Genomic DNA, 27,976 nt, shown 5'->3' on the forward strand with positions numbered 1-27,976 from the left:
TACATTTTAGTGCTTAACTTTCCATCAAGGTGAATTTAGCAGGGAAGAGGATAAAGCAAAGAAATCGCTTTTTCTTCCAGACCTGCAATCTCTGGCTTTCTAATGATGAGAGAGCATTTTATCACCTAGAGGTGATGATTTCTTTCTGCATGACCACTCCTGCTCTGATGTTCTGTCCTCATTCTAAAAGAAAACTTGCACACTTTTACGGCGGTATGTTAGGAATAATAATAGTGCTGAGATTCATAAGGGAGTGAGTTCGGAATAGCAAACTCTGGTTTTGGCTTCCTAAGCCCTTTGTGAATCAAACTCAAACATCAAACCCAAACCAAAGTTTGGGCCTGGTTTTAATGAGCTCATCCTGGTACCAGGCCTCTCCACAAACCACCACAGCTGCCCACTTTCCTTTCCAACCCAAACTCCATGGTGCCAACTGAGGCAGCAATGGAGTTGTGCCATCTTGAGACTCATTCATAAGTTTGTGGAGAAAAGAAGGGGACATGGGGGGGTGTTTATTTGGAGGTTGAGGCCTTCAAACCCAATTATGTTTCTGATGACATCATCATCTGTGTGATTCAGCCGAAACTTTGGAATGGGCTTGGAGTGGGGGGAAGGACTTTTCTGACATGAGGAGAACGTTTTACCCCAAACCCTTTCCAAATCGAGCTATAAGGAGCTCACCAATCACTACTGGAAACTAAAGGCACATTTCTCAGATAACTGCATCTGTCTTTCAATGCTACTCCCTGTAGCTGAATATCTAAAGACTGTTGGATTTGATAAATAAATGGGGGGGGGGGGTCTCTTAGTTACTGCTTGATCATATGAAGCTACCTTATACTGAGGGCCAAATTGGATGCAATGCTAAATAATTATTTACAGTAATATACGGTACATGTATTTTTAATAGCAGCTGATATTTCTTGGGATTGCAGAACACAGGAAGGGGAAATTTAATTCTTTCCTCCCCTACTGTGGTCCTGAGTTTAAAAAAACAAAAAGCAAACCCACCTCTGAAGCTGATATATGTATTGGGAGGAAATCCCATGTTGTTGCCAGTATCGAAGCATACAGCAGCTTCAAAGGAGCAAACTGTATTTTTAACAAATGCATTTTATGTCTCAACTAGTTTGGCCCTGAGTCACGCCATTGATCCATCTAGCTCAATATTACCTATTATTGAGAGGTGCCGGGGGACGTTTACATGCAAAGCACGTGCTCTGCCACTCAACTTTGACCCCTCTCTGGATCCCACAAGATTACTTTGGTTATAAGAACAGCCCAACTGCCAATGCAAGCTAAAGAGGTTTCCTCAGCTTGTCAAATCAGATCAGCCTGTCCAGTTTTGCTCCACTTTGCCAGGATGAACCTGCACACTCAGCAGGAAGTTGCAGTCAAGCCTAGTTTCCTTACTTGTGCTTCTGATGAACTGGTTGCCTTCACACTTTGCATATTCAGGTATAAAGTATCTTAGCTTTACATCTTTTTAAAAAAGTGTGGCATGACCTGTAGGAGCATGAAGTTGTGCATTCTCGCCTGTTTCTGCTAACTTTTCATGCGGTGAGGAACAGAGGGGCAAACAAGTCTGTGCTTCTAGCTTGAAATCAGCATAACTTTTTGAGCAAGTTTGCAACAATGGACTGTTTTATACTTTCTCTTCATGTTGTTGTTCTTTCTACAGATATAACAGGTAACACTGCCATTAAGTAAAAACTCAGCAGTTCTGATGAACACAGGCAAGGACCTTTTCAGCCATACGTTCTGCCAGTAAAACGATTTATTTAAGTGATAACTAGGGGATCATAGATCTGAAGGACAGAAGAAACTTTGATATTTTTTCTTTTTTTCACCTCTGAGATAACACATGCCATGGCCTCTTATTTAGTGATTCCTGCAGTCTGGAGAATTATCCTACCCCTACTACAGAGCTGAACACAATTGAGTCTAATCTATTGTAGCGGAAGTAGAGCATGTCTCTGAGAGACAAACAATCTCCATTAAAGTCTCTTGGTGATGATGAGCCTAACACTTCCCTTGGCAGACGGTTCCAGGGCTTAATTTCCTTCATGCTTAAAATGGCTAGCAATACAGTTTAGGACCTGTTTTGCCTAACAGATGCGGAAATGTAGCACTGCTTTCCCCTTAAATTTGATCCCTGTATTTATTATTCCCCAGGACGTTGCCGAAAGCACAACTGTGTTGATTATGTGCCACAAGGCCTTGGCCAACCGATTGCCATGACTTTGACGTCTGACCCCAGCAACTGCCCAAGATGTCACAAGGCCCAGCGGGAAGCAGCCCGGAGACTCTCCGTGCTTGAGAGCGCCGATTCAGATCAGGAAGAGGGAAGAGGACCCAGTGAAGAGGAGGGAGATGGAAGAAAAGAAAGCACCGGGACTACAGACCTGGAGAAAGAGGAGGAGGATGGAGAGGAAGGTGGACAGCTGGCTCTCTGGAGTGACGTGTGGCAAGAAGTCAGGGTTAAACTGAGGGGAATTGTGGAGAGCAAATACTTCAACCGTGGGATCATGATCGCCATCCTTGTGAACACCATCAGCATGGGCATTGAGCACCATGAACAGGTAGCTAGACTGGTGGGCAGTGAACAATAAATTAACTTAGCAGTCTGAGGTGATACTGTGTACCTGAAAAGTATGGCTGTTATCTAGCATGTGGTGATCAACACAACAATGTTCAAGTGAGTTTACTCTTTCTGTAGGGAATTTGGGGGGGCCTAGGAGCTGGTAGATAGTTCGTCATTTAAGGACCTACGTATATAATCAAGCAGCACCTGGACAAGGCACCTGTATCTGCCATGTTCCCTTAGAGCTTCTATGATTATATCTTGTGCACAGCTCTATACTAGGCTTGCACATCTTCCCCACCCCACAAGAAAGTATGGGAGGAAAACCCAATTGGAGGCTTTGAAGTAGCAATAGTGCTCCTGTGAACTGAGGCCAGGGTCTGAAGACCAAACGGCACCTATGCAAATCTGGCACCTATGCAAATGGAATGGGAGAGATTTGCTCTAGGTTGGCTGAGGAAGATGTAGCCTATAGAAAACATAAGTAGCTCTGCTGGCTCATTGCAAGGCAGGGGAGATGCTAAAGCCATGCTAGAATACTACATTTGTTAGGCCAAACCAATATGTCACAAAGACATGAGCAAGCTTTTGAGTTCCTCCAAACATCTTCAGACTGGATATTTAGAAAATTATTTGTTGGGTGAGTGTAGTAAAAAAAAAAAAGTTCTTGATGCTAAAGCCCCGAGTCTGCAGTTTGTAACAGTCTTTTAAGGTGGTGTAATTGCATATTAGCCTCTGGTAAGTGTTTTGCAGATTACAGGTTGTACCAAGAACTGCTGGGATCAAGAAAAAATAATAGACATACCCCCATTTAAACAAAAATGAAATAAAGCGGTTAATCAATTTGTTCTCAGTCCTGGAAACAACTCTGTGACGTTTGGGTGGGTTCCTAATAAAGGTGTTACCTCACTGTGGTTTTGGGGCAGAAATAGCTGGTAAGCCCACCGGGCAACAAGTGTCTGTGTTCACTAAATGAATGAATGGGGAGGGGGATTAATAGGTGAAGTAACCATCTGAAGTGCATTTCACCTCCTTTTGCTTCTGCACACAGTCATTTCCTTGTTCTATATCTCCCTTTCAGTTCCTGCTCTCTCTTTTGGGGAAGGGCCATAGCCTAGTGGTAGAGCAACTGCTTTGTATGCAGAAAGTTCCAAGTTCAATTCCTGGCATCTCCTTGTAGGGCTGGGAGAGATTCCCTATCTGAAAACATGGAGAAGCGCTGCTAGTAACAATACTGATCTAGACAAACCAACACAGCTTCCTACCTTTTTCTCCCTTTTATTTCTGTCCCTTTCCTTGTCCTCCTCCATTTATGCTCCATTCAGCTGATCTCTCTCTGTGTGCATGTTCCTGTTTTTGCCAACTCTCCGCTCCCACTATCTTCCTCTTTCGGTCTCATTTCTCCCCTCATTAGCTAACTGAATCCTTAGTCTATTTGGTTTAGTTTAATACAGCCTCTGGGGACAGCGCAGGCACTTCACCCACCGCTCAAATCAAATACATCCGTTTGCCAGTCTTTCCAGCTTAATTAAGAGACACACAAGCACAGCCCATTTCTACAGAGGTACAAGGGAATCCGGTGAGCCCTGTACGGATGGAGCTCAAGGAACCCTCTCAAGGGGCAGCAGGGGCAGGAACTCTCCTTTTAATCTGAAACTGTGCTAAAGAATAGATCAAAATAGAAAAGGCAAATGTCTGGGCACAAATGAGGCTCTCTGAACTGTCACAGAGGAATCAGCTACACATAATATTGAGCAGGGTTATAACCTAAAAGGCAGCTGTGCCAGACCTTAGATGTTTGTACTGACAACCTGCCGCTCAAAGCCTGCATGTACCGCTGCTGTTGTGTGGCAGTCTTGTCTTTTGTATAGCATCTTGTATAGCCAAAGTGATTCACTCTGTTGGGTGGAGCTGCAACACCAGCTTTCTTTCAGTGGAGCTACTTCTGCTTTTAGGTTTGGGGAAGGAGGGTGAGGCAGCGAGGAGGTCAGTTGCATCACCAGAGCCAATCCAACCTTGTCCCTTCCAGTAAGCAGCTGATGGGAGGCCAGGTGTGCAATGGTACCCCCTCCCGCCTGCTGCTATTGATGTATGCAGTAGGAATGGCAGAGGATCCAGCTTTCAAGGCGCATACAAGGAAACTCAGATATTTGTGTTAGAATTGTGACAATTCCAGTGGTTATTCTGTTTGTAACAGGACATTTTCAGGCCTTGATGTTGTAAAGATTTTGTTTCAAAAATTGAAAACCTAAGGGGTTTCCAAAGAGGGGTTGCAATGTACAGGAATTATTAGAGTAGTGATTGCTGTAGCTGTTCTTATTTGGCAAGTGCTTCGGCACTCGGTGCAGCACAACAATTGAATTAAAAGAACAAATGCTACCCACAGGCTTACACTCTGAACTGTGAAGCCAGTAAAATAATTTCCTAATCTATTGGTGTTATTTTTAATCTCTCAGGATTTTTCTTCCATTTTCCCCCAAGGGCTGATGCCACATTTTCACATCACATAGAGAACACATTGTCGTTTTGGCCTCAGCTAAGTTCATGAAAACAATTTGCAACTTATGTTAATTGCAGGCAATTAATTCATGCAAATTAGTTTTGTTCCTCCGCATGAAATATTCCCTCAGTAGCCGCACCCTGATGTCTGTAGAAAGTTAATAATGTGGCATTTTAAATCAACATTATACATTATAGCTTTGTAGAAAATAATTATATTTCTGTGTTTACAACTGCAAAGAATCTGCATTATGAATGTCCAGTTGCTCATCAGAAGGCATGGTCACCTTTGCACAGCGTGGCCTCTTCTGCATAAACTGCACCGAACTCGAGTGATCTGTATTTGTTGATGCACGTTGGTGTGCTTTGTGGACAGCACATCGTATCAAGATAGTGAGAGATGACCAACCCTTGCTCAGCATTCCTGACATAGGTGACAAGCCTAGCCCCATTCACCTGAAAGTAAACCCCACCAAATTCAATGGGACTTCTGTGTAGCTGTAGTTAGGATTGCCATGTAACATACTCTCTGGAATGTTGGTTGATCTGAAGTGCTTGTGAAATATGTGTTTCAGTGTAGTCAGAAGAGGGAGGAACTGGCAATGTAGTTGCAGACTGATGGTCCTGTGGAGATCCTGTGATCTGCCTCAGTGAAGCTGGAGCTTTGCTGTGAGCAGTTCTGTGGACAGTGAAAGAGAGAGCAGAAGGTAGTGCATGTGGGCAGATGGAATACTATCTGAGTGGGTATAAAATGAGGGTGAGGTCAAAGGTCAGGAGGAAGTTGTCATCTCCATGTTTGACAAGTGAGGCAACCTGATGTGAGCAGCAGGAAACAAACCTGACAGGGGTCTGTTTCCTATTACCAAGGCCTGTCAGGGAACTTGGCACCTGCTGCTTAGTGGGGGGCAAGTTAAATCCAGGATAAGAAAGACTGCTACCAGGTCCTGCATACAACAACTTTCTGTACATCCACACAGCTAAAAAGAGCCCCCTAGCTTCTTCTTAACAATAGATGAACCTGTCAATATTGGTTTCTCTCAGTTTCTCATTTTTCCAATCTTGAATTCAGGTCTCACATTTCTGCATCAGTTTGCAGATTCCGCCCCCTCCCCCCGCCAAAACAGTCCTTCTGAGAATTCATCAGGATATTTTACCAAATACAGGCACCCTCCCACTTACACATGATTGACTCGTGTGCAACCACATATATGTGTGACGCCAGGAAAATAAATAAGTAATTTTTTTTCAAATCCAGAAATGGTGGGAGAGGGTTGGAGAGTCCTCATAGCTCACAAGGAGACCCTCCCCAGAGCCCAAAGAGGACATCAGTGAGGGCAGAGGAAGACCCAAAGAGACCTGAGGTGCAGTGAGGCTTTGTTTTGGCTGCTCAGCCTCCCTGCCTAACAGCTGACATGCGGGGTAGCACAGCAGCAGCAGCAGCAACTTTCTTGCTCATTCTTCAGGCAGCCCCATAGCTTCAACTACAGATATTTTGGTCTGGATTGGGGAGAGAGTGGGAGAGAGAGCTGGAGAGCGGGGGGGGGGGGATGGGTGTTTGGAGGCCTTTTATATGGTGCTCCCCAGTTTTCGTGATTTCAGTTACGCGTGCAGGGGCCTAGAACATAACCCCCTGTGTAAGTGGGCTGTATACAAATGTTTGAATACTCAGAAACACAGTTTTGCAAAGAAGTTTTTGGTAATGGATTTTTGGCGTATTATTTTCACTATGTTATGTTATGCACACTTTATCATTAATTTGCCCTAGTATATGCATTTTTGTATAAATTACTTAGCTGGAGAACTGCATTGCAAAATTCAGAGGAATGCAAATTTCAAAGGATGGTTGTGATTTGGTTCACATATTGTTTCAGAAATTGTGAATTAGGTAGTTTGACCCTTAAATGTGATGTGAATCAAATTTCTCCTCCATCCTTAGTTTCTTTTTTCTTTTTAGTTTTAAAAACAAAACAAAACAAAACTATACGCAACAATGATCAAAGGGCAATCCCAACCATCATTAGTTTCATTGCTTTTCTGTGAAAGCTGGACGGGATAGCAGTTGAGTGTGGAAAATACCATTCTCCTTCCCCCCTCTTTTTTTTTGCAATATGTATGATGATAACCCACATTTGCTGACTAACCTGCCCACAGTCTTGCTTTCTGTTTATGGAATATTCCTAGCACAGAATTGGCTGTGAATCAGACAGTGTGGGCATAGCCTTTTAAGAGGGCCCTGGTTGATTAGAACCTCCGCTTTGTATAATAAGCACTAATGTAGCCACCTCATTCTTAAAAATAATGATGCCCAGCTCAGAGGAGGCCTGTATAAAAACATAAATCATTTTTTAAAAAGAAAGCTCTGACATAAAAGAAAAATTAAAGAAGCTGAGTAGTTATCACTTTGATTGGCAACGACTAAGGGCAAAGAACAATCAGTATAATCATCTACTAGTATTCAAATATTATAAACACATGACTTATATGATGGAGAGGTTATCCAGGAGCCATGTAGCTAAAGGGAGATTTTGGCGTGAGTTACTTCATTTAAATTTTACATAAGCTTGAGTTAATGTACTGTTTAGGACTATTTATAGAATAACCATCAGAACATAACAACAGTATGTGCTAAGACCTCTGGAAAGGGTTTAATTTGAGCCAGTATTGCCAAAGCTTAACTTCAGAACATTTTTAAAATCAGTGCCGTGACTCAGCCCTGGAAAGTATGAAGTAATAATAAAGATGAGCTAGTGTAGTGTAGATATGACTTTACTCTCTTTTTAGGTCAGATGTGAGGAACTTGTGGCCTTCCGTATGTTGTTGGACTCCAACTCCCATCATCCCTGACCACTGGTCATGCTTGCTGCGGTTGATGGGAGTCAGAGTCTAACAGCTTCTGCAGAACCGCAAGTTCTCCACTCCTGTCTTATATCAACCTGCCCCATCACAATAGCCAAAAGAAAGTACTTCTTTATACAACACATAATAGGTTTGTCAACCTCCTTGTCACTGGGAATAGTGATGGCCACTTTCTTTAGGACAAATTTATGGAGCACAGGTCTATCAATGAATTAACTTCATAACAGCTAAGTATGCCTCTGAATATTGCTTACATTTTATGCCTGCCATTGTACATGGTTCGCCTCCTGCCCGTTTCTAATCTCACAGCAACCTTGTGGGATTGTGTAGTAAGAATAGGGGTTGCTCGTGCGTAAGTTGCCGTCACTCCTGGCTAGGTTGCCTAGTTAAACCTTTCCTGTCCGGACAGCCCTTCACTTCATGGCTGTCTCAGTCGCTAGCAGAATCCGTCAGTGGGCGTCTCTTAAACCTTTTCCAGCATAAAAGCTGTTTGACGCCAAGTCTCCTCCTACTCTCCCTGCGCGGAAGTCTTCTGCGCAGGGAGGGTGTGGGTAGCGGAGGACCCGTGCTCTCCCCGCCAGTCTCCGGCGAGGAGTCCTGGAGCCCCCTCGCCGATTCCCCCATCTGCCCCCCTTTATCCCTGGTGTTACGCTGATTTCCTTCCCCAGCTGATGAGCTGCCTCTCTCCCTGCTGGGCCCTTCTCCAGCATCACTTGGGAGCCTAGCCTCCGCCTCTGGCTCCAGTGTCAGTTCCCTGACAGATTGGTTAGGCTGACAGCTGGCTCAAGATCCAAAGTGAGTCAGTTCCACTGAACTCAGTTGAGCTAGCCCCTGATTGCACTGTAAGTGAGGTCTGTGGTTGAGCGGGAAAACTGAATCTCCCTCACCACCGCTTGTTCCCTTCCCTCATAGAAACCTTGTGAGATACTTTGGTCCAACAGCTGGTGTGAAACCGCCAAGTTTGTGCTGACCATCATTCCTCCCACTCCTGCAACTTTGTTAAACACCCCCAACAAGGCGTCTAGTTTGGGCTTCATATATCATCCTCATCGTTGTTTGTTTTGTATGCCAGAGTTCTTTGAGGGAAGTCATGTGCTTTAGTTGTATTGCATGTCTGCAGCCTCCCCTGCCTTCATTATTTTCCCATCCTAATAATTTGCTTCTGGCTTCCTCTTTGCTTTGCTTTTTCATTGTGTCTCTGGCTCTCTGTGTTCTGTTTTGTATTTTCCCTTCCACTCAGGAATGTGGAATTGTTAGAAGTTTTGCCTTTCCCCAGCTGTTCCTCTCCTGTCTCCCTCTCCTACGCTCTTCCTTTCTTACCCAACTCCCTAGGTGGAACCATTCCCTGGGGTGAGTGATGGCCCATTAGAAAAAGATTAGCAGATGTGCACTTGACTAGTGAAACAGATGTCAGGGAGGAAAGGAGAGTGAGCGGGAACAGGTGACCTTTTCGGTAAGAGACAGACAAGGATGACTTTTAAAGCCTCACGAAGGCACAGAAGGCGTGAGAGAGAGAACACGTCAGCAGGAGCAAGGAAGACAATTCACCATTATATCATGATGCTACATTACATTTCTCATTATCACTGACATAATCTGTTCAGTTTGGGCTGGAATTGGTATTTTTGCTTTTTCAGGTTTCTGCCAAAGACTCTTCGGGCAGATTTGCTTGTGCAGCTCTGAGCTTATTTTCATCACCATTGTGCTTGCCCCCCATACAGACAAGCGCACATCTAAATAGGACAGGCCTGGTATCTCAAAATGCCTTGCCAAAAATAGGGGTATCTTTAATCCACTTGGATGTGCGCTCGTCTCTGCGGTGGGGAGCTTCATGGAAATGAGCATTAGACTACAAATAGAAGTTTCCCCCTATAACCTTTCTGCAGAATACATTTTCAGCAAAGTAAATATGCACTTGTTAATGTTACATATTTGTCTTATGCAAGCCACACGTCTCCCCTCAATACCCCTTCTGTGGCGTGGAGACTGCATTTCCCACACTTTGTCTGTGTGCTATATTTTGTGCTTGCAATAAGTTCCCCATACAGAGCCTCCATTGCAATTTCTATTTGGGAGACTTGTCGGAGTGGTTCTGTGCGATATCTTTGACATTTTTAGTGTCATTGCTTGAACATTTGGGTGTGTTTATTGAGTGACTGTATGCAGGAATTCCACCATGTGCAACTCTAGTACCATGTGCAGGAATTAATGAAGTGGATGGATATTAGGAAAGCTGCTCCTCACCTCTCTCCCCCACTGCCCTGCCATGTCAAAAACCACTACTTTTTGTGAAACAAGGTGAGGTCTTTAGTTTCACTCTCCCACTCACTCAGCATTTTATTTGTTTGTGAGATACTCCATTTGAACATTGAGATTAGAATGAAATATGCTAGTCATATTCAGGGCACAATTCTGTGCCTCAGGTTTCACATCTCTCATCTATTTTAGATGAAGGGGGAGGAAAATGCAAGCCCCATAGACCTCTCCTCAGAAAGGCAAGGAAAAATGTAAAACACACCACAATGCGATTTAGAAATTAAAGCATTCACAGTGAGGCAGGTTATGTCTATTTTTACAAAACAAGTTTCTGTCCTGCTCAATCCTCACTCATATTTTCTTCTAGCGTCTCCTCCCCCCAACTCAACATTTTCAGAAGTGGGTAGTGGTAGTAAAATGCAAAATATATTCTAATGTGATATCTGCCTTGGAGAGTGATAGGTTGAAATTACAGTTGGCATTCCTTCATGTCCAGGATAAACATACAAATTTTAGGACAGCATCCTATTTTCAACCTGCCTCAGAACACATATTGCAAAAAGCTGCTATCTTCCACACCAGCTTGCGGGAGTTTTACACAGAGGCTTATTGAATGATCCAAAATGTTCTTGTTCTGCCTGATTCTTCAGCTCAGGAAATGAAAAGTAGATGATGATGATGATGATGATGATAATTTATTTATACCCCGCCCATCTGGCAGTTTCCCCAGCCACTCTGGGTTGCTCCCATTCGAATATTAAAAACAATACAGCATTAAACATTAAAAATTTCCCTAAACAGGGCTGCCTTCAGATGTCTTTTAAAAGTAGGATAGTTGCTTATTTCCTTGAAATCTGATGGGAGGGTGTTCCACAGGGCAGGCGCCACTACCGAGAAGGCCCTCTTCCTGGTTCCCTGTAACCTCACTTCTCGCAGTGAGGGAACTGCCAGAAGGCCCTCGGTGCTGAACCTCAGTGTCCAGGCTGAACAATTGGGGTGAAGATGCTCCTTCAGGTATACAGGACTGCAGCCGTTTAGGGCTTTAAAGGTCAGCACCAACACTTTGAATTGTGCTTGGAAACATACTGGGAGCCAATGCAGATCTCGGGACCGGTGTTATATGGTAGAGATGGTAAAAGTAGAGATAAATAAGGGGAGGGATTTCCACTTCCTTCTGAAATTACCGTCTGTCTTTTCTTCACCCTACAATATAGGTTTTTAAGTTATGAGGGAAGACCCTTAGAAGTTAATCCTATGCAGATTGACTCCAAAGTAAATTCTGCTTCCCTGGGGCTTACTACAGTGTGCATAGTCTTATCCTACAAACACTTACTCTTCCTTCTGTGTGAAGATGCACAAGATGACTCTGTTAGTTTTTACGTTCCATCTTTTGCCTTTTTGCATTTGCATTATTAGTCAAACATAATTATGGGTGGAAATAGAGGCCTTGTTTCTCCCATTCTGTCTTTACTTTTTTCACTTAGGGAAACTGGCAGCTTTAATAAAGAATCATCTGGCATGGGAAAGGTGTGCAGTTGTTGTTGTTTCCCCCTTCTCATTGTGTTGAAATTAGCGTGAAGTCACTGATCCCGAGAAAGTGTGGGGATGAATTAGTAGGCTGTGGAGAGAGAAGGGTTTTGCTTTTTCAGAATACAGGAGGGAGGGGATTTTTTTGGACAGCAGTTGTCAAAACCACTTGGTGCGAGTGAACAGATGATTATGTGGGACAAAGCGCTCAGGAACTGGAATGGGAACTCAGGAGAAAGCATCGGAGGGCAGGTGGTTGAAGTCTATTCATTCGATCACTTATTTGTGGCTCGCACACATATACACACGCATATGAACGAAGCAGAACTGTATTTTTCTGGCTTAGTGAGTGGATGTTATTTGCAAGTTCCAAGAAGACCACAAAGGACCCGCGTGAAACCCTGATACCGCATGCATCCAAGGCTGAATCATTTGATTCAAGCCTTTTTCTCACCACAAACATCCCAGGGAGTAGTAGCATCATGCCACCAGTTTTCTTGACATGCTTGTTCTGTATGCAACATATACAAGATAGAAGTGACATGATTGGCTGCGTACTCTATTTATGGAATTGTGTTATAGCCTAAGTGTGTACTTGAGCGCAAAGCATAACAAGCTCCTCTTCAATAAAATACATTCCAAGATATCTACATATTCCATTGGGTAATTAATGAGACAGCAGCCAAGAGAGAGAGAGAGTTATGAGAGAAGATTAGCAGAACAAGTCCTAGCAAGCTGCTACTAGAAGAACAGGGGTATAAAAAGGGACTGGGGGTGGGAAGCTGAAAACACCAAGAAAAGAAGAAAGGAAGGATAGAGGAAAGTTTTGTTTGAAAATATGCATTATTGCAAATGGAGAGGAAGTCTCAAAATAACTGGGGTGAGTGTTATTTTTCGTTTCCAAAAATTGTTTGATTGATTAATTGACTTTTGCATTAAGGGAAATGTTAATAATAATAATAATAATAATAATAATAATAATAATTTATTTATACCCCGCCTATTTGGCTGGGTTTCCCCAGCCACTCTGGGCGGCTTCCAACAAAATATTAAAATACAATAGTCCTTCAGATATTAAAAGCTTCCCTAAACAGGGCTGCCTTCAGATGTCTTCTAAAAGCCTGGTAGTTGTTTTTTCCTTTGACATCTGGTGGGAGGGCATTCCACAGGGTGGGCGCCACTACTGAGAGGGCCCTCTGCCTGGTTCCCTGTAATTTCACTTCTCGCAGGGAGGGAACTGCCAGAAGGCCCTCAGCGCTGGACCTCAGTGTCCGGGCAGAATGATGGGGGTGGAGACGCTCCTTCAGGTATACTGGACCAAGGGCATTTAGGGTTTAATACAAAACAATTTTTAAAAGAAATGTGCTAATTCATTTTAGAAAACAGCTCTAGTATACTATCATAGTCTGATGCTAGTGCTCCAACACATGCCATGGATGGTGGAAGTGATAAGCATACCTTGTTGATGGTTTTTTAAAAAAATAAGAAAAATAGAAAAGCAAGAGATTGAAATAGTTTGTGCCAATTAAGCAGATGAAAAATATATATCCAATGATCATAAAGAACAACAAAGTTTGATGCAAAACAAAATTATTTGTAGAAAGACCACAAAAATGAAATTGTGTGCTTCTGTTGTCTGAATACAACCAAGTCTATAATAGAGCTGTGTCTGGCAATCCAGCAGTGAATTCACTTTAAATTTTTATAGTCTAAGATCAACATTAGTAACATAGTAGTGTAATTCTATATGAGGCAGAAGAGGGCACTAGTACTATTAAGTCCCAAATATGCATACATTAAAATGAGAACATGGAACTTGCAGAAATAACTTACACCTTTCTCAGTACTGAGATGCAAATTTTACAGATAAGGTTTTTCAACATGCGTATAACGGCCTCAGTGCAAATGCCCTGAGGATCTTCAAAACAATTTCGAGTTCCCAGTTGGTATGCTGGTCCATAATCTGTATCACGTATCCTTATTCGTAAGGAACCAGCATTCAGTACAATATACATGGTATATTGTAAATCTCTATGGAACATCACAGTAATCCTCAATCTTCTTTGGAACACCAAATTGGCACATTAAGCTTCCTGCAATCTCATTTCTTCATTTCATAGGGTGAAGCTGTTCTTCACCCTAAAACAGCTACAATTTAAAAAACAGCAACAGCCTGCAGTCCTGGAGACAGAACCAAAACAGAACATAAAGGAGTTAAGGTAAAAACTCGGGGATAACAAGTGAAACATCGTGAAATATTGGGACATCACTGGGAGATGGTGGTTTTACAGACAGACATTTAACATGCAATTTTAAAAAAAAATAAAAAATGGAAAAGTTGCAAGAGTCTCTTCTCTACCCAGAGGCCCCATTTATTGTACACTAGGCAGAACAGTATGTGATAGAAAGTTTCCTAAATGGCTTCTGATTTTATTTTATTTTATTTACTTCTCCTGCAGCCAGAAGAGCTGACTAATATTTTGGAAATCTGCAATGTTGTGTTTACCAGCATGTTTGCCCTAGAGATGATCTTGAAACTTGCTGCCTTTGGCCTCTTTGATTATCTTCGCAATCCTTACAACATCTATGACAGCATCATCGTCATCATCAGGTAAGGATAATCAAAGCCATGCATCAATGTATGAGACGTAGTGTAAGAAAGATGGGTGAGGGTCAGTTTGGGGGCTGCCCAAGAAGTAAATGAAACTCATTCCAAGCAGTGTTTGGAGCAATGTTTTGTTGGGACAGCACATCTCAAGCCATTCTAGACTTTGGTGATGCTACTACTTTATATTAAACATTTTAATCAATAAAATGTGAGAGTCACTCAAAAAGGTAGTGCACAGGACCCAGAAACTTGCCATTCTGGATTCTATTCTCGGCCTTTCCAGCAGTTTTCCTTTGGATTCAGGACAATTCCTATTAACTTTGTAACTGTGATCCATTTTGCTATATATAAAACCAAGAGCATCATGGTTCTGCCTGCATAAATCCATTAAACATGGTGGGGGGGGTAGTATTCAACTGTGTCCTACTCAGAAGAGACCCACTGAAACTAATGAACCGAAGTTATTCAGGTCCATTAACTTCAATGGACATTCCCTGAGTAGGACTGGTGTTGAATACCACCCACTGTCCAATCTTATAGCTCCACATGCATCCTTATAACTGCAGGAGAACCTTATGCCTAGATTCACCATTCACTGCAACTGTCCATCAGTTTCTAAACACCCACCCTGTTCAGAGTACCATTTATACAGGAACAGAGGAAGCTGCCTTCTATCAGGTTCATTTAGCTCAGATGAATCTACTCTGACTTGTGACAACTCTACAGGGGCACAAGGCTTTGCTTCCTCACATCTAGAGGAAATTATCCAGGAAGTTCCTGACTCTAGTTTTAAGAATCCTGGTGCTATAGCATCTGCTTCAGTCAGCTCCTCCCTGCCAGTTTCCAGTTTGGTGGTCCCCTGATCACCAGCTTCAGACTCAGACCCAGGAATCTTCTCTGGCTCCCTCACTGCTGGACTCTGGGGTCAAAACAGGCCCTTCATCATGCAGGTGGGCAGCTGCAGCTTCCTACTTCAGTCTTAGCACTCTAAAAGCTGCTCGCTCTGCAAGAGGTTTTGGCAGCAGGGAGAGAGATTGGCCATCAGGACCTCCCTACTTCCTACTTGCCAGGGTGCAGTGCACCTGAGAAGAGGGGAGCTTGGTAGTGGTAGCCAGAAGATATTATTCAACTAGGTTTTACTCAGTGTAGACCTGCTGAAATTTATGAACAGGACTAAGAAAAGGAAAGGAAAGAGCCCCTGCTTTCACCCTTGAGCAAAGCACCCCCAAAACCATTTACGATGTGTGTGTGTGTGTGTGTGTGTGTGTGTGTGTGTGTGTTTTGAATTATGGCTCCATTGAAGATTACCAAAACAGTTGCCACCTGCAAACATGGGGGGGGGGGGGCAGGGCAGTGAACTGGGGCTGCCGTTTTGGCTAAGCTGTAGTTTTCACTCTTTGTTTCTTCCCTTCTGGTTCTTGAGGCTGGAAACAAGCTTTCGCTTCTGTGGAGCATCATAACATCTTTGTATAAAATGCTTTCAGGAGAGATCCTGAAGGAACCTGGAAGGAACCTGTTGAAATTGACTAAGGGAAGGATATAAGGGGAACATTAACTCCAAAGAACAAAGAATAACTCAGGAGTTATAAGCAAGTGTATTTTGTTCTCACCAAATTAATTCAGACAAACTTTGTATTTCTTACACATAGGGATATTTGGTTCATAGACACCAGTGCAATTGACAACAGAAATTATCTCCCTCCTTCCCGCTCTCTGGCAAACACAGTCTACCTGGATCTCAGTTAAAGATCACTCAAATAAAAGTTGCTTCTATTTATAATATTCACACTGTCATTCATCATCCTTTGGGATTCCTTTCTATTACTTTTCTCAAGGTCTCACTCTGGCCCTCCCTCCCCCTCCCTTGTCTCTTGTTGCTTTTGTCCCTGTTTTGTAGCATCTGGGAGATCATAGGCCAAGCTGATGGTGGCCTGTCTGTGTTGAGGACATTCCGGCTACTGAGGGTGTTGAAGCTGGTGAGGTTCATGCCTGCCTTGCGGCGTCAGCTGGTGGTGCTCATGAAGACCATGGACAATGTCGCTACCTTCTGCATGCTCCTCATGCTGTTTATCTTTATATTCAGGTGAAAAGAGGGATTCCAGGGTGCAGGGACACTATCCAGAATGAGATCCATTTTACTTGTTCAGTCACAAGAAAGGATGTTTGTTTGTTTGTTAAAACTTGCTGTGTTAAGGGGGAAAACACTTTTCAAGGCAGCTTTGCAAAACTCAAAACACAGGAAATTATTATTACACCACACACACACACACACACACACACCAGCAGTACAAATCAGCTAAATGCAGACTTCTGTCTTCAGAGTTTTGTTTTGCTCAGCAGTGATAATGCCATGGGAAGGGAATTCCAAAAGTGTGGGGTCACCACTAACAAAGCCCCTGCCCATCACCACCAGCCTAATGGGTCTCACTGGTGGGCTGGTGAGCAAGGTCTCAGGTGCTGGTGTTGACGTATTAGCTGTCTTTCAGATAACATAGTCCCAAACTAGTTAGGGTTTTACAGTATATGCTAAAACAAGCACCTTGAATTGGGCCTGGAAATGAAAAAGTAGCCAATGTAACTGATGCAGCATTGGTGTAATATGATCTCGATGTCTTAGCAGCCACATTCTGTGCCAGCAGCATTTTCCAAACAGTCTTTAAGGGCAGCCCCACACAGTTCATTACAGCAATATAACCTGGTTGTAAAAAGCCATGCATCGCTGTGGCTAGGTCAGGTTTCTCTAGCTAGGGCCACAGCTGCCAAACTAACCTAAACTGATAAAAAGCACCCTTGGCAACCAACATCACAACCAAAAGCACCAAGTCCAGGCTGTATTTAAAGGGAAAAAATTGTTGTGAACTCTCTCTGCTCTCTGTGCCTTCCTTTTGAGAGTCATGTGCAATTAAACACTGTTTCTGTGCCCTTAATGGAAAACAATGTGCAATAATGCCGGGATCTGAACAATTCAGGAAATCACCAATTAAAATGACAGTTCACAAAATCAAGATAAATGCAAAGTAGCTAGTCAGGAAACCCTGAACTGCTGCGCTAACAGAAATGTGCAGGTAGAGGAACAGACGTTCAAACCCTTTAAGTACGGGTTTTGCTGACAGTTACCCAGGGTTAACAACAGACAGAGCATTTTTCCCCGGAATAAAAAGGAAAACAAATTCACGGTGAACGAGCCTGGGATAAATGGGATTAGAACTAGTAATCTAAGTCGCAAATGAGTGACCCATGACCCAGCAATATGGTGGAGTCTGGGGTTCTGCTACAGCCTCCAAACTGGAGTCTGAGGAAGGCAAGGCAGCCTCTTCCAGCCAGAGAGGCACTGGCATGACAGGTTCTCCTGGTGCTAGAATTCCTAATGAGGGAAGGACACCAAAGGCTGGTTCTGAGGGCAAATCCTCCTCTCAGTCCAAGATGTTCCCTATATCCATGACCTCTTCTTCTGGGGGTGAGGAGGCAGAGCTCTGGGTCTTGTGACAAGCCATATATGTATTGCCCCAGTTTCTTTAGTAGAAGGATAGGATACATATGTGGTAAATAAATAAGAACATTTCAATAATGAAAATTACAGCAGAAATGTGTTGATTTAAAAATAAAAAACTGTTCTTTCCAACAGCATCCTGGGAATGCACATCTTTGGATGTAAATTCAGCCTCAGGACTGACACAGGAGACACAGTCCCTGACCGGAAGAATTTTGACTCCCTACTTTGGGCTATTGTCACAGTGTTCCAGGTGAGACCAAGAAATAGGAAAAGGGAATAAGGGGATGAGAAGGAGGCATGTCTTCCCAGAAACAAGGAGTGATTAAAGGAAAGGATAGGCTTTGAACCATCAGGCTTGTGGGCCTGCTGCTATGCTTAACACCATACCATCAGTTGCAACCCCCTAATGATCGTGAGTGCAGCTTGGCCCACTGGTAAGGGAGCCACAGTGTTTCTGCTACTCTACAATGAACTGTAAATGACAACCCACTACATTTCAGAGAGTGCTTGTGGCATTGGAACAGCACAACACAGCCAACGCATTTCCTCAGGGGGGAAAAAATATATCATGACCAAAACAGGAAAAAGTTCGTGCATATGAGCGGGCTGAAAAGGATAAAACTAATTAGATACTTTTTACCTGTCAGTTAACGTATTTTCCAGCCTGCATTTTTTGTTCTTGATTTGACTTTGCAAGCTTGGGTTCTGTGTTACAGATCTTGACTCAGGAGGACTGGAATGTTGTGCTCTACAATGGCATGGCCTCAACTTCTCCATGGGCATCTCTTTACTTTGTGGCTCTCATGACATTTGGCAATTATGTTCTGTTCAATCTGCTGGTGGCCATCTTGGTGGAGGGATTCCAGGCCGAGGTGAGTTGCTACAGTAGCTGCTTTCAGGGAGGGTATGGCACACATCTATAGCTGGTTGGGGATATAGCCTGAAGGGCTTAGAAAGGGTGGCAAGGCATCCCATGTCCAGTGATCTTCTAAGGAACGTGTTTGTGGAGGGTAGTTTTCAAAGCAACTGCAAGAAAAGCAAGGAAATGTGCCATTACATGGCCTGGACACTAAGGTATCGTCTCTTCTGTGCAGTGGCAGGTCAGCTAATGATTTCCATAAAGTAGTTTGCCTTGCCTTGGAAATTCCCTACCAAGCTGAAGCCACAAAATGCTGGAATCACAGGGAAGCACCTCCTTTGCTCTCAGGATGCTCACAATTCCCAGGTCTTTGATTTTATTTTCCCAATGCAGGGTGATGCTAACCGATCATATTCAGATGACGATCAGAGTTCATCAAACAATGAGGAGTTTGACAAATTCCAAGATGGCTCGGGTAAGAGAAGGTGGTATAGGAATTCTACATGACTATAACTGCAGTGAGAACCGCTGCATGAAATCTAATTTGTGAATATATTGGTTTTCATGAGAGTAGCAAAATAAAGTCTATTACTTAATATTGCCCATTTTCCCTATTTCTCAAGATTGGCTGCAATTCTGGCTTATTAGCATAACTACCTTGCAACTTTGAATTAGGCTGCAATCGTAGTGGCTTACCTGGGAGTAATCCCCATTGATCTCAGTAGGTCTTACTTTTGATTGCCTTGTAAAAGCGGAATAATCTTGGATCCTACTTACAGTTGTGTTGGTCTCTGCTTTTATATGTGAAAACATAACATATTGGAAAGTTCCCTCCTTAGGAACATAAGAAGCTGCCTTATACTGAGTGAGACCATTGGTCCATTTAGTTCAGTAATGTCTACACTGGATTGACAGTGGCTCTCCAGAGTTGCAGGCAGGATTCTCTGTCTTAGCCATATCTGGAGACACTGGGGATCAAACTAGGACTTTCTGCATACAAAGCAGTTTCTCTACCACTGAGCTACAGCTTTCCCTTTTCATCTTCCTCTTCCCCAAATGTGCTCTGAGTCCACAGCAATGGACACTTCAAATGCATTTGCATTTCTAATAGTAAAAGGCAAAGCTATTGCAATGTTTTTCACTAAAGGATTTTGGTGCCTTTTGGACACGCTGTGGCCCAGATCCTGTCACTTCTCTTTGAAAGGCAACAGTGATGTCCTAGACAGGCTTGGCGAAATCAGGATACTTGGCTTTTCTACTCGACCTCATAGGAACTAGGATAACAATGATGAAGATGTTCAAGCTGCTGATGGAACTGGGCTCCCACACTGAGTTTCAATCAAACCCCTAGTGTTCAAATCACACAAAGCACATCAGACGGAAATAAAAAATCTGTGTAAAATACCCTGTGGCTACTGATTTGACTTGACAAAAGGTTGGATTCAAACATCAGTAAAATCAGCCAAAAGACAGGATGGCAGAATTTTGTTTGTGTGATAGCCAAAGCAATGCCCTCTGCACTTCTTTGAGAATACTGCAAATTGCCCTTAACACAAACAGCTGTAAATGCCAGTTACAAGCCTGCATATTCTTATTAAGGACCACAGTGAAGAGGGGGAAGTTTGGGGTTTAAAGAAAGTGATGGGGGCAACTTACCATGGAAATGCACGCCAGTCAGGCACCCTTACTACATTGGAGTGGTACTTGAAGAGAGAACATAAAGCATAGATCAAGTTTCCCTTTGAGCCAGAAATTGCATTTTACCTTTGTGTTGTGAGCAATGATCTTTTCTCTTTACCATATGGCAGCACCCAATAGTGTGTACCATTCTAAAGATACATCTCTGCCTCTCCTTCTGGACTTCAGTTTTTATTCGCTGCTGGTTTGTAGGGTGCCCAACCTGGAGGGAACTTCACTGGTTGTCTGCTTGCTTCAGAACCTCAAAGCCCCTCATATTGCTGATGGGTTTCCAAGGGCAAATGGCTCAATAGGTGCTCTGCTTCCAGGGGAGTCAGGACATATCTGGTAGTAGATAGATTCCCAGATGCAAATGAAAAGAGACTTGCTGGTGTTGGTCTGAGGACACAGAGGTGGCTCTCAAACGTAGGATACAAAACAGCTTGTCACGGATTGGTTAATGTCTTCATCGGTTTCTCTCAATTTTACTATATTCTCCTTTTGTAATGTGTGCCTGCTGCAGGAACAAAGCTACAGCTGCCTTCGATTTGAAAGCAGGGAGGGGGGTATCATCAGTCATTGCAGTTTTGCTTCTTTCCATGTATGTGAATATTAAGCTGCTCACACTAAGGATAGCTATTGCTACTGCATCAGTTCTCCTCCTGCTGTAGTGGAGTGCCTACTTCAAGAATCTTCTTTGCTAAGCTTTTGGGCAATAAAGAATAAGCTTTACTTTCTCCCAAGGAGAACGTTTCCAGGCTTTAATGGGAAAAGTATGAAGCACTGTCAATGCAGAAGCTATTAGGTGATGGAGGAGAAGGATACTTTTTGTTCTCCCATATTGTTCTCCCAATTTCCTAGAGGCATTGCTTTGGAGATAGTGCCAAAGTCTGAATCTATGTATGTGGAATTTATGTACGAGCACAGTTCCTTCAAGTTCACTATATATCTAAAAGCACGTGAATGCATTTATTGAAGAGCTCTCTGGGTGGAAAACGGAATGTCCTTTGCTCTCTTTCCTTTGCATTTTTCTGCTCAGATCCAAAGCTTTGTGCAATTCCCATGACCCCAAATGGACATCTTGACCCCAGCCTTCCGTGTCTCAACCAGCCTGGAGCAGCTGCTGGAATTCCCAACCCTTCCCGAAATACTCTGCAGCCTGACCAAGTCCTCATGGCCCTCGAATCCAGGAAAAGCAGTGTGATGTCTCTGGTGGGTGAATTTAAATCTAGGTGTAGGACATGTTGCCTAAAGCCAACATACTACAATGATTTCCAGTCCTAGCACCTGAGAATAAGATCGTTTACTTTATGGTACCAGAGAATAAGTTCTTCTACATTCAGAGCATGTTCTCTGGTACTGAGCTATTGCTTCCTCTCAAGCTTGCCATTGGCTACATTTTCCAACACCCCTCAACTCATATGTACTCTAGCTTAAGCAACATCTCTCTTAATCCAAACCTTAATCCAAACTCCAGCTTCAGTTCAAATGTAAGAAGAACACTGGTGGATCAGACCAAAACATCCTGTTACCCTCAGAGGCCAGTCAGGTGTCTTTGAGAAGCCCATAAGCAGATTGAGGGAGTGATAGCCCTATTCTCCTGCTGTTCCCTAGTGACTGGCATCCAGAGACATGTTGCATCTGGTCCTGTAGATAATCTATAGCCATCCTGACTAGTAGCCATTGAAAGCTGTATCTTCCATGAATTTCTGCTCCACATCCTCCATGGTTTTCCAGCACTTGTTGTCCCCACTGTTAGAATGTGCAAGATCCATTTCCCTTCCAGCCCTATGGAAATGGATAAGAGTAGTGCTGGGTGGTTGGGTCTTGATGAAGGAAAGCAGTGCTCCTGGTGGGTGACAGCCAATGTATGCTGTGATTTAGTTATTACGATGACCAAGCCAAAACAATATACCTCTAATTTACAGTTAAAAGAGCTTGAAGTAAAAGCAACTAGTTTGAAGTAAGTTATTGTTCCATTGTAATTTTAATGATCTGTGTTGATTCTGAGCTGCCTCATGTGATTTTCCTAATGAAAGATGGTCTAAAAACATTCTTAATAAATAAATGGCTGAGGTTGTTGACTTGTGCTGCTTTCCTATTTGGGTGGGGGTGCTGAACCCTCTCTTGGATTTATTGCAGTCTAGCTCTCGTAGTTCTCATTACGGTGCCTGGAGCCGGACTGGGGGCTGGGGGAGCCGCCGCTCCAGCTGGAACAGCCTCGCCCGGGGACACAGCCTCAAGCACAAGCCTCCTTCAGCTGAGCACGAGTCCCTCTTATCCGGGGAACGACACAGGGCATCAGAGGGTGAACAGGAAGGGCTTGTGAGAGTTCACCACCATCGGCGAACCCTCTCCTTGGACACCAAAGGCTCCTCTGAACTGGTGGAGTTGGCACCCACGGTCCTATCCAATCACAGGCCTTTGCGGAAAATGGGTGTGACCACAGGGCCCAGTGAGCACCAGAACTGCAATGGCAAAATGCCCAACATTGCTAAGGATATGTTCCCAGAAATGAACAACCGCAAAGACCATGGAGAAGACGAGGAGGAGATAGACTATGTAAGTAGTTGCTTCCCCCACTAAAGGGGCATTAGGACTTTGTAGAGTTCAGGAGAACCATCATAGCAGATAAGAGGGTGAGTTGGGCCAGCCCAGAACTTCCTGGCTGTACTGTGCAAAGAGAGATCACAGTGAAGCTCTAACAGAACCCTTTCCAAAACTTCTCCTCCCATGAAATGCTTTTCATGTCATGTTCTCTGAAAAGAACATTGTGTTCTGTGACTTTGTGTTGCAGTTCTTCAATTAAATAATGCATACCAAGGAAGGAAATAGTAGGTAAAAATGTACATAAGAATGCATATATTAGTGAAAATACCATATGAAAACGCATTCTACTCAGGAAAATTGCCTATTGGAATGTGTATATCAGGCAAAATTTTATACCAGCACATGTATGTTAGGAGAAATTTGCATTAGAATGCTGAACAGTTTTCATGATATATATATATTTTTACAAAAATCACAAACTGATACAGAAATGTGGAGCACTGAACTTGACAACAGGAAAAAAATAGAAACTGAGAGAGACAAAAATTGAGACATTTGCCCTTCCCTAGTGGTGAGTGAGCTATCTTCCAGGAAGATTTGCCTATTCTGATCTTCTCATTGAAGAGTGATCAGCTTTTGAAGAACTCTATAGAACTCTATGGTTCCCCAGATTTCCCAAGCCATAGACTCTTCTGGCATTATTTAATTGGTTTCAGAGTGCTTCTGCCACCTTTCAGGGCACACTGCCCACGCAAGGCAGCTTACAAGACATGAAAATTCAATCTCTGTCATACACCAAGAACAGCTAAGAATCCCACCCACAAGTACAGCAGAATCCTATCAAACTTCATAGGTTTTCTTGTTTTTTAAAGATCAGCAGTGATTAGGCTTTACGTGTATCTCTCTGAAGCCCTGTCCTTAGCCTGAGTCTTGTCTGAAATTCCAGATGTGTTAGTAGAATATTTCCTCTTATACTACATCTCAGACTCTCCTTTATATTTTTGGCATTAGGAACATCCCCATGGATACCTGCATGCCTGTAACTGTGTCTCTCTATTACTTATGGAATAGGCAATATTAGTAAGAATGCACAAACCTCTGATGTAGCCAATGCTTTATGCAATGTTACTTCAAATTGAGTCTGATTCCCCGAGACTTACTCCCAACACCCAAGTAAGGGTGCTCAGGATTCAGTCTCGGCTACATAAAATTCTCTCTCGAAGGGACTCGATGGATTTCACCAGGTGTGAAATGTCAGTATCAATAAGGGACATTTGGGGGTTTTCTCGGTAGAAGGCAATGCTCTGAGCTGTTTCAGTAGCCCATGGCTGTTAGTAGTTTTAAGTGTTGCCCAATCAGCAAAGCTTTCTTTCAGTCTAAGTCAGAATGGCAGTGCTGATTCTCTACTTTCTAGGAGGTAAATTAGTTCATTAATCCTGCCATGGTGCTTGCAGTTGGCTCTGATGACCTTGAAGTTCTCTTTTCAGCCCTTCAGTTTTATGTCAGATCAGAGAGAAACTTCTGAATGCTCTGTCCATGCCATCATCGTCTCCCACAGCTGTGATTTCAAGTCATTTTCTTACCCTGCATGAGGCATGGTGGGTAGTGAATGATCCATATAGATGAAGAACCTGTAATTGGGAGGTTTCTCAGTTTTTGGTTTGCAAGGCGTTAAAGGAGTCTTGCTCGTGTGGGGAAAGTGAAGAAGGCGGCAACTTCTTATGTTCTGCCTCGCTTTTCACAGAGCCTGTGTTTCCGTATCAAAAAGATGATAGAGGCCTACAAGCCAGACTGGTGTGAGTTGCGTGAAGACTGGTCCATCTACCTTTTCTCACCACAAAACAGGTATGTGTCCTTTACTTTTGCTTATGTTTGTGGGGGATGGGGGATGGGCAAATTGGGGTGGGATACTACCATGCTGCCTTGAATTTTTTGCATTTACCTTCAATCACACCTGCACATCTTTTAGAGCACATGGTTGGTTTATGCATTACATCATGGGTAGTCAAACTAAGGCCCTGGGGTCGTATCTGGCCCAATCGCCTTCTAAATCCGGCCCATGGACGGTCTGGGAATCAGCGTGTTTTTAAATGAGTAGAACGTGTGCTTTTACTTAAAATGCATCTCTGGGTTTTTTGTGGGGCATAGGAATTCGTTCATTCCCCCCCAGCGGCGTAGCGTGGGTTGTCAGCACCCAGGGCAAGGCAAGTAATTTGCGCCCCCTAACCCCTAACCTGCCACCGCTGCCAGCTTCTTCTTGCTGCTGCCTGGTCTGGTCTGGTGTGGTTCTCTCCCGCGCTCAGCGCTGCGCTGGGTGGCCGCTGCACTGTCCCTCCCCCAGATAGTCCCTCGCTCTCTCTCCGCACCGCACGCCTGGCACCCACCCCCTCCACAGTGGGCGGCGACCCAACGGCTCGGATCGGATTCGCACAGCCAGCACTGCAGTGAGAGAGAGTGAGTGAGCCAGGTAGGGGCAAAGAGCTGCGAGTGCGAGCACGCCCCCCCCCAGATGTTACGCCCGGTGCGGCTGGCCCCCCCTGCACCCCCCACGCTACGCCACTGTTCCCCCCTCCAAAAAAAGAAATATAGTCCGGCCCCCCACAAGGTCTGAGGGACAGTAGACCGGCTCCTGCTGAAAAAGTTTGGAGACCCCTGCATTACATTATCAGACATACACCATGATGTATTTTTTAGCAATATTGCACTACTGTATCTTCTTTTCACAATACGTTCTGCGTTATTTTGCAAAGCTTATAGCAGCAGAGGAAATTATTCCAGCTCTCAAATTTACTACTATTTATTATTAATAAAATGGGAGAGTCTCAAAGTTTGCCATGAGGCAATACTAATTAAATCAGTTGCACAGTCTTCAAGTGGAACCAAAAGAATTTTGAACGGGAGGTTTAACAGCTAAAGTTTCAGGGCGTAATTTTATCATCTTCCACTTCCCCCAAACCTTCTCACTACCCCTATCATCCCTTAGAAACATACGCACTTCACAAACAAGTGAACTGTCTTTCAGATTTCGTATCCTCTGTCAAACTATCATCGCCCATAAGCTGTTTGATTACATTGTCCTGGCCTTCATTTTCCTGAACTGCATCACTATTGCCCTGGAGAGACCACAGATTGAACAGAGAAGCACAGTAAGTACTATAACCTGTTCAGATGGACCATAGAATCTTAGGGGAGCTTTTGTGGGGCAGCTACACAAATGCTTTCAACAGTGCACCTTGATGCATGTGTGAAGAAAAGCTGGTTGTCTTTCTTAAAGTCTGTCACTAAAATGATCATATTTACCGTTTTTTGAAACTTCCAAAAGCATTTTTTATATGTTGGTAAAAATTGTGGACTTTCCATTTTTCAGAAGCAGCGTTTCAGGGGCAGAGGATTGTTTTCATTTGTGTTCATGTACAGTTGTGAGAATCGGCATATAAATAGAGGCGGATTTAGGGCATCATGCCTGGTTCCCCTGCACTGGACACCAAGCCGGGGGGGGGGGGGCGCCGCAGGGCATCACCACTATGACACAGTGTGCACACAGAGCAGAAAGTGAGAGGCAGCGGAGGCACAGAATGTTGACCTCACACAGGGCACTACTGAAATTTGAAAGACCAAAGTCCACCCTTGACACAAAAGATGGATTTGAAAGACTTGGGGGTATCAACACTCTTTGCTTATACATGGCTTGTTTGCAAGAGTGCATATAGTATTAGTTGCAGATTAGCTAGCAGACCTTCTGCAAAGTATCTTGAGAACACACCTATGGTTTAGAGCAGGTGTGGGGAACCCTTGGTCCATAAGCCAGATGTGCAGCAGTCAAATTCCACCTGGCCCTTGGAGTTCCATCTGCCTTCCATTCAGTGAGGAGGAGCCAAGAGGAAAAAGAGATCTGATGGCATGCAAAATGTGCATTTGCAGCTCTTTCCTTTGGAAGAAGCTCCAAGCAGAGGAGAAAAGGTATCAGCAGAGAGGTAGACTGGTGTTCCTTGCAAATATGCAAAAAGTCATTCATGCATTTTGCATTTTTCAATTGCATGCATACAACTTTCAGGATGCAGCTGAAGTTTGAAGCTTTGAACAGCTGTTAAGGCAGGACTGGCAGTTCAGCTCTGCATTGACTTTATTTGCATTCTTGTGGGATTGCAGAGTTCTTTTTACCTTTTGCACAATTAGGACATAGAAAGGATATTGGAGAGCCTTTTCTTTTTTTTACAAACTTGATAAAACAAGTCTATGGAGAAAATGGAAAGTGAAACTTGAGTAGTTTTACTAAGAATTAAATGTATGTCTCTGTTTCCATTGGAAGCAGCTTTGTATATGTGTGATTGCATGTATGTGTCTCTGTGTGAGTCTCTGTGTGAGCTTGGGCCTGCCACTACTAGTATGCAGCCCTAAATACCCTTTTACCAGGGTAATTTGGCACTCTGCCTGAAAAGGGCCCCCTGTCCTGAGTTAGAATGATGATATTTCTCATCTGTGTTAGTAATTGTCAGAATATTTATTTTAGATAAATGTGTGTGACATAAAAGAGCACATGCTCGTAAAATACTTTAGCCATTCAAATGAAATCCTTGACAATATATTCTATGTGAAGAAAACGCTTCCTATCTAAAACTTCAGAATGGTACTTCCTTACATTACTAGAACAGCAACCAATGATGGTGAAAAATGAGGAAAACACTTATCTTTCTCATGTATTGGAAATCTATACACCTGCCAATAAGAGGGAAACTCATTGTCTACACGACAACACTGAAGATGAAAGTTAGATAAGATGGTTTATCTGTGTGCTTTGGGGATTAGCTTTTAAATGTATAATCAGGAGAACATACACACTGAAGACTGTTTTCACATTCCTGAGACGAGGCTTGCGAAATTCCACATATGAACCTTGGGCACATAGCAGGCAGCACTTTCCAGCTCATGGTAAACTGTGTGAACAAGCCTCCCTTCTGCACATGTGGGTCCAGGTGGGTTTGCAGTGACAAGATAACAGTCCAGTGTTGTGCCCGGTCGTGGGGGGAACCATAGCATAGTGACAGAGGACACACTTTGAATGCAGAA

General features: G+C 43.5%; 1 protein-coding gene across 6 annotated transcripts in view; it reads left to right on the top strand.

Annotated features, from left to right (window-relative positions):
• Positions 1 to 27,976, top strand: part of CACNA1I (calcium voltage-gated channel subunit alpha1 I) — a 376,571-nt gene that overhangs the window by 295,874 nt on the left and 52,721 nt on the right. For 5 of the 6 annotated variants that reach the window (XM_080971347.1, XM_080971348.1, XM_080971349.1 and 2 more), the window contains 10 exons: positions 2,176 to 2,582; positions 14,182 to 14,333; positions 16,228 to 16,413; positions 17,956 to 18,073; positions 18,540 to 18,695; positions 19,049 to 19,157; positions 21,399 to 21,571; positions 22,502 to 22,921; positions 24,654 to 24,754; positions 25,932 to 26,055. In XM_080971347.1, the coding sequence (XP_080827473.1) occupies positions 2,176 to 2,582; positions 14,182 to 14,333; positions 16,228 to 16,413; positions 17,956 to 18,073; positions 18,540 to 18,695; positions 19,049 to 19,157; positions 21,399 to 21,571; positions 22,502 to 22,921; positions 24,654 to 24,754; positions 25,932 to 26,055 (1,946 nt within the window). The remainder of the gene's footprint in view (positions 1 to 2,175; positions 2,583 to 14,181; positions 14,334 to 16,227; positions 16,414 to 17,955; positions 18,074 to 18,539; positions 18,696 to 19,048; positions 19,158 to 21,398; positions 21,572 to 22,501; positions 22,922 to 24,653; positions 24,755 to 25,931; positions 26,056 to 27,976) is intronic. The other variant, XM_080971350.1, reaches the window with a different exon arrangement.

The sequence above is a fragment of the Podarcis pityusensis genome (assembly GCF_964106645.2).
Source record: "Podarcis pityusensis genome assembly, chromosome: 10".
Classification (NCBI taxonomy): Eukaryota; Metazoa; Chordata; class Lepidosauria; order Squamata; family Lacertidae; genus Podarcis; species Podarcis pityusensis.